General features: G+C 36.7%; 1 protein-coding gene across 1 annotated transcript in view; it reads right to left on the bottom strand.

Moving 5' to 3' along the window:
- Positions 1–1845: 1845 nt before the first annotated feature.
- The window catches only part of LOC149202909 (uncharacterized), a 45878-nt gene continuing 36025 nt past the window's right edge, over positions 1846–11698 (bottom strand). Inside the window, exons 2-4 of the mRNA XM_089403293.1 lie at positions 11482–11634; positions 2602–3105; positions 1846–2217 (exon numbers count right to left, since the gene is read on the bottom strand). Of these exons, the coding sequence (XP_089259419.1) occupies positions 2885–3105; positions 11482–11634 (374 nt within the window). The 3' untranslated portion in view covers positions 1846–2217; positions 2602–2884. The remainder of the gene's footprint in view (positions 2218–2601; positions 3106–11481; positions 11635–11698) is intronic.

Below are 11698 nucleotides of genomic sequence, written 5' to 3'. Positions count from 1 at the left end.
GAATGAATAGAACCTCAATTTACAAATTAAAAAAACTACATCATAGACAAAATTAAAATCATTGTTATACATAAAATTAAAAAATAAAAATAAAAATAGATCACACTGCAACAAAACATTTCTTTCCAAGGATACCTCGTAATACAATAACTTGTTGCACAAAGCATTATCTTCGTCGTCTACTTCTCACACCCAAATCTAAAGAGATATGATACAACATTGAACAAAGTATTTTCTTAGGTGTGGTACATATGGAACTGGAACGTGCATTAACCTATTGACAGTACCCTCTGGGCAACTGCCAATTTATACACTATGAAGCACATTCTCACAAAACAAATAGTGGGTTGTGATAGAGTCCAACTTAATGATCTCCTTGCTCAAGCTCTCCTCTTAAAACAAGGTCATGTGTATGAACTTTTTCATCTCATACTTGATCTTGATGAGATCATTTTTTTTTGGTATACTTGGAATACGCTGAAAACGTAGTCATCAAAAGTGTTAGTTGTTACAGGTGTTGTGGACTTCCATGCGTATACGGGTCTTCAATACAACATAGAACCTCTCAAGGCCTTGCAGAGCTCAAGAGGCCAATACCTTTAAAACCATTAAATACATAGAGGTTCCCAAGGCCTTGCAAAGCTTGAGGCCAATACATTGAAAACCATTAAATACTATAGCATATAATTATCTAATAATTTGTTCTGTGAGCGAGATGGAAAGAAAAGAAGAGGTGGTTTTTAATTTAATAAATCAAGTTAGGTTGACTTCATTCGATCTAGTCAAGTGACTTTTGGTAAGTGCCTTCATTGTGGAGACCCAACAACTTCGAACCCATCAAAGACACAAAAGGTCGTAATAATGTGACAACGTTGTGATTATATAATAGGAGATAAGGTGCCCTCTTTGTCAATAAAGGGGATTTATCTATCAGATAAATTCAACTCTAGCAACTCTCATGAACAAGGTTCGCGAATTGTGGTTTAGGAATAAAATGCATAAAAAGCTCCCTCTGACAACATTGACTAGATAACTGCATCCTTGTCATACCCGGTTACAAGGCATTAATTACTACTTGTAGGACAAAAATCCAGCAACGTCAAATTTTTTACTGCCGTAGGGTGTTCAGGAGTTTCCAATCGATATACGCGGTCAGAAAAATTGGAAACATTGTCGATCATGGCAACCACTACGAAATGTGATATCAAAGTCCAATAAATGTTGAAAAGCAACCATTTGGTTGCACGTTTAATTTTCTTCATTAATACTACACAACTGAAGAAAAATTTTATTTTAACTCGTTGAAAAGGAATGTTTCATGTGTGCTCATCCACAATTACCACAATAATCGTAATCATACACACCGCTTCTTGTGATAAATTGTTCAATTAGTAAAGCGATATTCCTTTAAGCACAATGCGATATTCCTTTAAGCACAATTACCACAATGATCATAAACATACACAACATTTTTTTATCGTAAAGCACTTCCATCCAACATATACTATCTACGCCTAAAGTGGACAAGATATAATATTAGGTTTTTAATTAGATAGATTATTTACCAATCAATGATGTTCTAGCAAAATGATTGACTAACATACATTGCCTCTGAAAGTTTACTTTCATACGTTGAATGTATTCTCATTAGTGCAACTTTTCCCCTTTATTTTACTCATCAAGTGTACTCTCATTAGTACAACTTCTCACCTTAACAAAGCCTTGGTAACTGGGTGAGTCTGCCTGTCGAGTCTCTTTAATTAGTATGTATAACAGAGCAAAGAAAATAAAAGTCACTGCACCTCTCTATGCGGTGAAAAATATGAAAAGCACAATGATCAGAAATAAACGGAATGTCAGTGCTCTTTCAAGAGGGCCTCAACCCAGTATACTTGGGAACAAAATATGAACATTAAAACATAATAATCGGAAAATTAGTTAGGAAAAATAACTCTTGTACCACATAATAATACACACCGTGATTTGATAATAAGAACAGCAATTACATTGCTTCTGGGCATTTCGATAGCCAGAATAAAATAGCTTTTCTACATGCCAATTGTTTTAGCTTTGCTCTGAACCATGAGATGTGCAGTATACACAGCACATGGCATTAAATGGTCTGCAAACATCAGTACGGGCGAAACTTTCTTGCGGCCCTCATCTGTGCTATCCGCTTTTTATCCTCCTCAAATTTATTTTGTAGCTCCATAATCTCTGCAAAAAAACAACATTTTAAAATTTTTCAATTGGCTGATGCACACATCTAGCAGGTTTACTGGCAAACAGGGGTTTGGTATAGCTATGAAATTCAACAGATGAAGCATTTTGTTGGGCACATGTTTAGCTAAGTATCAATGTGTTTTCCAAAAAATATTGGACTGGGATGGTTGAATTATAACCAAATGAATAGGAAAAAGAAGTGCCTGTGTTCTTTTATTTTGTTCAATGTCTTTCTATCATATCCACTCAAACTAAAATACAGAATAGTGAACATACCATCAGAAAACTGGAAACTGCAGCAAGAAATGTGTCCTTTTATTTTGTTCAATGTCTTTCTATCATATCCACTCAAACTAAAATACAGAATAGTGAACATACCATTTCTGCGAGCCTCTCGCCTTTGGAATCTATAAAATGTCACAGCAGATTCCTTGGCCTTCTTTTTTGCATTTTTTGCCTGAGCAGCAGCTAGCCCAACAGAACCCATAGCAATTCCACTTTCAGAATCTACGGTTTTCTTCCTTCCCTTATGATGAACAACAACTGTCCATCCTTCGGCTGCAGAAGCGGCTTCTCTCTCCTTTCTTTCCTGCAAGATTTAGGTAATAGAATAACCTACTTATTCACAGACCTATAGTTATAATATAAATGTACATACAAGTCAACTTGTATGCAACTTGAGAACAACGAAAAGACTAAGATATATGAGATGATTAACTCGAATTAATGCCACAAGATGAAAATACATATAAATGCATACAACAGCAGACAAATGCTTGTGTACCTTCTCTGCCTGAGCTTCATGATTCTCAATAAAATCATCAATTTCTTGTTGCAGAACCTTCAATCCAGGTCTCTTATTGTGGTAATCAAGAAGCCATTCTGTCTCAAGGAAATGAAACGTTATTCCTCGAAAATAGTACAAAAGTCTCCTCATATATCAGAACCTTATCATGCCTGACAACAAGAGGCATGAAACCTCGAAATGTGTGGCTAAATGAACACGATTAGGACACAGAAATTCTAATTACAAAATTATAAACTGCTAATTGAAACAATTGCACCTAAGAAATAGAACAAAATTAAAGAAAACTTGTTTTCCTATGATGTGAGTTACTTGAACAATGTAAAGTATCCGTAACAAGAGGCATGAAACCTCGAAATGTGTGGCTAAATGAACACGATTAGGACGCAGAAATTCTAATTAGAAAATTATAAACTGCTAATTGAAACAATTGCACCTAAGAAATAGAACACAATTAAAGAAAACTTGTTTTCCTATGAAGTGAGTTACTTGAACAATGTAAAGTATCCGTACTACATCATTAGCGAGACAAGACAAGAAGAGCATTAGATCAAATAATTAACCCTTCTGCATTATTAAGTGCCCTGTATTTACTTGAAAGGTTGCAGGCTAATGATATATTACTGTATATTTATGTTTCTCCCTTTCACTATTAAACCCATGCCTTAGTCTTAATTGGGAGGGAGACAGAGTAAGTTGAATCAAGCTCGAGGTCAAGGGTTGTTCATGCCTTAGCTTAGACAACAATGAATGATTTGGCAATGGTAAAAGTTGACACCGAACCAGGCGGATGGAAAACGGTATAGAAAAGAAAGGGAAGAAAGAGAAGTTAAACAACTACTATAGTACTTAACTTCACTTGCTCTGAGTATTTATTATTTTTCAGCGTTTTATATGAACAGAAGCCAAAAGGCTGCTCATACTAAATGTGGATCACATCTACAAAATGTAATTTTGTTCCTTATTCAAAACTTGAATAAAGTTGCGAGTTATTTTTCCATTGGAAAAACAAAACAAAAAACATCAAATGCCTATTGTTATAAATTAGGGTTTATAAAGATAATTTATAGTATGCAAAATTTATGACAGCAATAATAAAAATAGTCCACAATTAATGATAATCAATAAATAATCAAAGCCTATTTAACAAGGAAACAAGGGAAAAGATTACAGCAATTTTCGATGGCTGAAAATGCACAAAACAGTGACTTAAACCTCGATGTCAGACTTAAAATAATGGTTGAAAATGCATAAAAATTACAATTTTCCTTTTTTCAATTTAAGAGATACTTAGTCTAACCCTAGGACTATGATGTTTAAGATATTGTATGCTATTAAATGCAGATTTTGTTGTGTCCTAACCCTAATTTGCCATGAAAAGAAGAAAAAGATGAAAAATTTTAAAAGATTAGCACCCAAATACTAGTGCCTTATCAATCTTAGATATATGGAGCCATAAAAAGGCAAGGTAAAAGGTGGAAGACCTTGGTAGGAGTGAGTAGCAGAGAGAAATCCTCTCAATGAAACCTTGGTGATTTTCAATCAATGGAAGATTTAAGGTCGAGGAATGTTATTCTAAGTTTTCTTGAAGGATACTAGATGACACATCTTGCAAAGGAAATTTTTTAACCATAAAATATTCAACATACCATGAAAACTTCATAGAAACCCTAATTCTAAAAAAATGTAAAATGAAAGGCAATATTCACAATAAAATAACACAATTCACTATAGCATCAGTTCATCAATCTGAGCCCTATGATTTAGCTCAATTGGTCGAGTTCCCGTCGCTAAAGCACCTCGCTAATGGGAGGTTATGAGGTCAATTCTCCTGGAAAAAAATCACTTCATCAATCCAGAAATAAAATCCCTCCAAGCCATTTTATCCTCCCGAAGACAATTTTCTATCCTTTAGTGATCCATTGCATCCTGGAGACAAGAGAAACTAGTGCGCCTTTTTCGCTAATGATTTTTATTTTTCTTGCATAACTTGGCTCACAAGTCTTTATTTATGCATCAATAGCCCCTTAAAGATGAAGCGATTTATTGTTCATCAGGATTGGGATGTCGAAGTTCATTTCATTTTGATTTGCTCATGCATTAGCCAAGAGCTCGATGAGGGCTAATGTGGTGGGTAGAGCTCAAGCTAGGATTTCGGCCACGTAATTTATTAAACCCCGATCATTCTTTTGCATTTTATCATAATGGCTCATGCTCTTTATTTTCTTTCAACTGCACCAACCTCTTAGAGAAAAGTTTCCAAGCCCCTACTCAAGAATAAGAAAATGGGAAGCCAATATTGGTGACAAATAGCAATCAAACCCAAGATTGGGATGTGGATAGAGGATAGATGGAAAGTGTTAAGTATGGACTACCATGGACACGCAACATCAATCAATGCCTCCTATTTATGCCCCTCCTGTATGGCAGTAAGAACGGCCTCAAAGAAGGTCATAGTAGACTAGGGGTTGAGGATAACCATTGATGAAGCACATAAACAACAACACAATCAAAGGTTGTCAATCATCCAACTCAACTTGTGTTCTATACCAATATGCTCTTAAACATTAAATGAAAGCACTTGATTATGAAAATGGTTAATGTACCTTATAATATATGGCCCACATTCATCTTATCAATAAGTTAGATGTCACAAAGCACTTACCGAAGCATAAATGAAGGGCCTTTGAGGCTAGTTATCTGTAGATCACATAGGATTGTTGGTTGGCAAGCTAAACAAAATGGGAGAAAAAGTTCTCCTAGTGGTCACCCACATGGGTGGATAGCAGTCCCCCCCCCCCTCTCCCAACCACCATTTGGGAGTTTGTTGAATCATGTTTGATTTAACATCATGACCATTACATTATTGAATTGGTGGAATGCCTTGTCATCACATTGGCAATCCCACGTATCATTACGGAGGAACTTAGATGCACTCGATGGCGAGAGTGCTCACTTTGACCACTTGATTGTTGTCACATGTGTGCTCATGGTCTAGGAGTGTGCAGTCCTTTTAAAGGTTAGTTTATTCATTTTTGGAGGATTCTAGAAAGGAACTATTGAGAAGAATTATTATATTGCTAGTTTGACTTGTTGACATATTCCATTTGCTTGAGTTAAGGAGGGCAATGGAGCTTTTTACCCACTTTCTTATCATGCTAGACAAGGTGCACCACTTGTGTAGGCTCATAACATGACACATTCCATTGTTATTTTATACATTATGGACCATGTGTACTCAAATTGGCTTAGCAATATTATTTGTTTATGTTAAACTCACAAAAAATGATAGGAAAGATATAGATAATCGTGAGATACATATTATTCACAAAGATATGCATTTTATACAATGTCCAATGACCCTTGATTTTCATATTCCAAATGGTCTCTTGAACTCCAATGACACTTCATATCCCACACCAAAACCCTTAGCGGATTAGGTGTCCAGCATTCTCCCCCTTAATTTGAAGGGGTATATATAAGTCCAAGAACATAGTTGAAATACACAAAATGCATGGCAGCAATTGGCTGAATGTGCTCTCTAAAATGATGCTATAAGGTGGGAGAACTCGAGGTCTCAACCGATAGTGGTTTAAGGATGACCACAAACACTGGTACACATAATACAGTTCCTGGAACACTTCTGAATCTAGATAGAAGTTGAAGGCTTCTTTTTTTTAAGGGATACCATTGAGGTCTCAACCTAGAACGCTTGATGCAGTTCCTGGAACAATTTCAAATCTGGCTAGAAGCTCATGCAAGAGGAAGTGCTCCCTATTTCTTGAAAAAGGGAGACCATTGAGGTCTTAACCAACGATGGTTTAAGGTTGACCACCAACCATGAATCTGGGTATGGTTGACTGTGGCTCTAGGCTCAAGCAACAGGCTCAGGCTCGCTTGAGCCTTGATGTAGCTTTGAAGCTTGTAGATGACCATCAATTCCCCTTCTGTCAGATACAAAGTGAGAAGATGAAGAAATCTCAACTGCAAGATGTGCCAATACTTGAGAACAGATTATGTGGTATGACCAAAATATCTTCTTGGTTGTTGAAGCCCCAATGTCAAGAAGTGATCCATCCAACGTGAATCTTCGTTCTTGCAAAAGGTGAATTTGTTTGAATGATGAGTGTTTTTATGACAATGCTCACACGGGTGAAGATCAAAACAATGATCTTTCACATGGCCAACTCTATTACAGTGTTGGCATTTGAAAATATGTGGTTGTTGTGGAAGAGGAGCAGAATCTGGAACAAGTGAATATGAATCACCATGAAGAAACCTGGCACTTTGAAACTAAATGGGTTTAGAGTAGTTTGGAGTATGAAAGGACACCTCCTTCTCATATCCAAGACCAGTTTTGTTCTTGTTGTAGATAAGCTCTTCCCAAGGCCTGATGATGGGCTTGGAAAGTGCATACTGAATTTTTGCATCTACATACAAATTTGTTCCTGAGATGGACTTAGTGATCTGATCAATTTCTAGTTGTTGATGGGAGTCAACTTCAAATTCAAAAACGGGATTGTTCTGAACAAAAACCAATTCAAAATGATGTCTTTTTTGTTGTAACTCATTTCGATGTAGTTGCGATTCGAGTTGCAGAAACTTGATCTTTTTGTGTGCATCTTGTAGACAGATTCTTACACTAGGAAAAGACGCTTTGTTGATTTTCAATGTGTCTTCAACAGTAGACAACATTAGTGTGCTTAACTCTAACAAATCATTGACTCTGGCCATTGTCTCGACAAAAAATAAAGGCCTCAAAGGGTTTCAACTAGAAATGCACCACTATCGATTCCAGAAGCTTCTTTTACTACGGCTTCAATTGATGAAAGAAATACCATGCTACACCAAAATATTCAATAAACACCTTCCAGCCTTCAAAAACACTATACAACAACCCTAAAACTCTACAAATTTGGTCTTCTTTCGTATGTCACAAGTGCTTGATGTAAAATTACCAATGACAAACAGTCAAAAACAAACCCCTAATAGTGGCTGCAAATTAGGTAGGGAAAGGTTCAAACCAATGTTTAAAGATTGGTTGAACTGGAATCAAAAGTGGTTGGTTTAACTAGTTCACCCCTGACATGTTGCAAGAGGCCATTGAAGAACAAACAGTAACACGATAGCTACAATTCTTGGATTTAGCATTGAGAGCATTCGCCCTTTTGTGCCTTCATTTAATATTCCATACATTTGAATGCCACATGAAGTGCCTAATGAAGGCTCTATCCACACTTTCTCTTTGTCTCAAGGCTACTTGAGACTTTTCAAAAGTTGGGTTGCTATAGATGTTTTTGACAATGTTTCCATTGCTACCACACATCAAAGACTCTACAAGCAGTGAGGGCTCGTTCTGCAAATTCCCATGGTTTTTGGCAACCCATGACATCCATAATGGCAACGACAACCAATTTAGGCCTTTGATCTTCGCCCATAAGACTCCACCAATGGTTCAAGCAATTACCCTTTAGGGATGTTATATGACCCTAACCTATTTAGAACCTGGTCTCCAAAATACTTACGACCAAAGCATGTATGTATGATGAGGAGATTGGCTAGCAGGCTAGAAAGTGGCTTGTTCGATGGGTAGGTGAAAGCGAAAAGCTTTGCACATTGTGCTTACACTTTGGAGAATCTGTTGTGGCCATAGCCCAATGGTTGTAGAGCTTTGCATTGCCGCTAAGAACAGTGCACTGAAATCATGTGAAATCTAGTCTTTACATCCTTCGAAACCATGTGAAATCTAGTATTTATGTCTTGTAGCATAAACTATGAACACTGGAATTACGAAGCGCTATGTCGAAGTGAAGCGTGGCATTGCTACCCATATCAAATTCTAACCCACAACGAATGCTTAAAAAGCAAAGACAAGGGACTATTGATGGTGCATCTCATAGATGCAGATAGACAATTAGGCCCCCGCTTAGACCACTTAACAGGGCTTCACATTACCAAAATATGATCCTCCTAAAAGACCATGTCCAAGGTGTGTTTCTAAATGTGCAAGGAACGTTTCTCAGAGATGCTACAGAATTGGGCAGAGGTAGCAGCTAGAATTTAGCTGATGCAACATTCATGAAATGCAGAATTGATGACAAAACTAACATGCACAGAGAGGCCACAAAACCAATGGCTCAAACTTGAGCAAGTCAGGAATTCGCCGGCTCTGATGCCATGTTAAACTTACACAAAATGATCGGAAATATTTAGATAATCGTGAGATACATATTATTCACAAAGATATACATTTTATACAATGTCTAATGACCCTTGGTTTTCATATTCCAAGTGATCTCTTGGACTCCAATGACTCTTCATATTCCACACCATAACCCTTAGCAGATTAGGTGTCCAACAGTTTATGCATTTCAAAATTAGCTCTAGGGATTTTCATTAGATATTATTATTTTATTATTGGAGGTTTGAACCAAGAAGATTATAAAAGCAAGGCTTCCCCACTTATAATGGTTGTTGAAGGAATGAGTAGTGAACTCTTGGTATAGTTCTTGATGGTTTCTATGGGATGCTAATTCAGGTAATGCAACTCCTTTTAATATGTGGATGCCATTGCATCTTTTATAGTAATGCCTATCTCTCTACATTTGTTGCATGCATAAGTTGCTATTGAAAAATACAAACCCATAGTCTTGGAGGCCATATTTACTAGTGATCTCACTTGCTAAAGTTTTTAAGCATACGACAGCAAGGAAAATATTGGATTCAAACTTTTGCAATATTATCACCATTATTTCCTTACTGAGATGTCCTTCCAATAGTCCTTATTCGACCCCATATGCACTATGTTTTGTTGGGCATTGGCACAACCTTGTAACCAATATAAAATCCATGTTAAAACTTATTTTATTTCTGCTCTACAGATCTGGAAATTACAGCACTTCATTATACTCCAGCCGAGTCCCAAGAAGGTCTAGATATAAATTCATATCCTACTTTGCATACCCAATGCTAGATTTGAACTTGATGGCATAAATCTGCAAGTTGAACCTCGTAATAGCGTATGTCTAGAACAGATTTATACGTTTTCTAATCTACCCTTTGTGCTGGAAATCATTTCTGAAGATAGCTGTCTTTTATCCACTTGTGAATCACTTTCTAATTCTGGATATTGATGGTTTAATACAGCTGTCAATACACTGTTTGTCAAGGCTAAAATCAGATCTGAAAAGAGATTAGAAGTCTGTCTTTGTTCACCCTAGAAATAATTTGTAAGAGGAGATTTCTATGTGTGTACTAATCTGCCACAAACAGTCAATCAAACCTAGAACTCAGACCTCTTGTCCTTAGTAATTTACAACCCATAGAGACTATAGATTATACATTTCACCCCATCTGAAATTGAACTAAATATGCTGATATACACAAAGAGAGAGCGAGAGACCAGATTGTTGATTATTCCATAATCCAGCCTCTATTTGTCATACACTTGTGGATTGAGTAGATATAGGGAAGCCCCCTTGCAGTAATCGTAAATCATCCTAAAGTGAGGGAAGAGGGTGTCAAGTTGACAGTGCTAAATCTTCCAAGTTTCATTTGTCCTTTCAGCTCGTGAAGGCTTTGCACCCAATGTGAGAGATCAAGTGGTGACAAGCCACATGTAGACCCCAGAGGCAGCTGAATTTGATTATAATAATTAATCAGGGACATGGTAAAAAGAAGACAAAAGTGCAAGGGTAGCTGGCTCAAGTATGATGAATATATTACAGTTCTTAATGAACACATTTTAGCATATGTCAGTCTGCCCCATAAGATCAACCCTAGGGATTTGGACAGATGTAATGTACGTATGTAGCAGCTAGCAAAGAACATACTTCTTCCAAGCCAACTCTGAAGATGATGACAAATAATCAGGCACATGGTAAAAACAAGAAAGAAGGGCAAGGATATGAAGGCATTACATTTCTTTAATGAGCAAATTTTAGCACGTCAGTCTGACCCATAAGATTGGGCAGGCAGCATGTGTATATAGTGGATAGCAAAGAAAATGCTGCTTCAAAGGCAAGTTTCGAGACAATAATAACATATCATACACATGGTAAAAGCAAGAGAAAAAGGTAAGGACAGTTGACTGAAAACAAAATATAATGAATACATTACAGTTCCATGATGAGCATATTGTAACATATGTCAGTCTGCCCTATAAGATCGATCCTAGGGATTGGACAGACATCACGTGTGTATGTAGCAGCTAGCAAAGAACATGCTGCTTCCAAGGCAAATTTCAAGATGAAAAGTATTTTTATGTCAAATTCCTGGAGCTAGACTTGGCTTGTGACATGGAAATTATGTTATCTTCATACTTTCTTTAAAACTTTGACCGACTAAGATTCTGTACAAGGCAGCTCTCATGCAAGACTCATGAACAATTTAGACAATCAATCGAATATCAAAATCAAAAACATTCTACAGGTTTGCAACCAACCCTTACGTACTTTTCATCCCTCTTAAAGGCACATCCTCCTTATTCTCCTCTTCCACATTATCATCCTCTGCTGCAGGTCTCCTCTTCTTTATTTTCTTCTTTTTCCTTGATTCCAAAGCCACATGCCCTTCATGCAATTTTTCTTGCTTGTGTTTGCTCAGTTCTGAAAAAGAAACAATATATAAATACAGCTAAAGACCATGTCAATACAGTAGAGGTCTTTCCAT

Source organism: Pinus tabuliformis, chromosome 2_1 (assembly GCF_031772625.1).
Source record: "Pinus tabuliformis cultivar Carrire ecotype Pingquan chromosome 2_1, CPIR1, whole genome shotgun sequence".
Taxonomy (NCBI): Eukaryota; Viridiplantae; Streptophyta; class Pinopsida; order Pinales; family Pinaceae; genus Pinus; species Pinus tabuliformis.
Note: the sequence above shows the minus strand (reverse complement) of the source record. Positions and strands in the feature narration are given on the sequence as shown.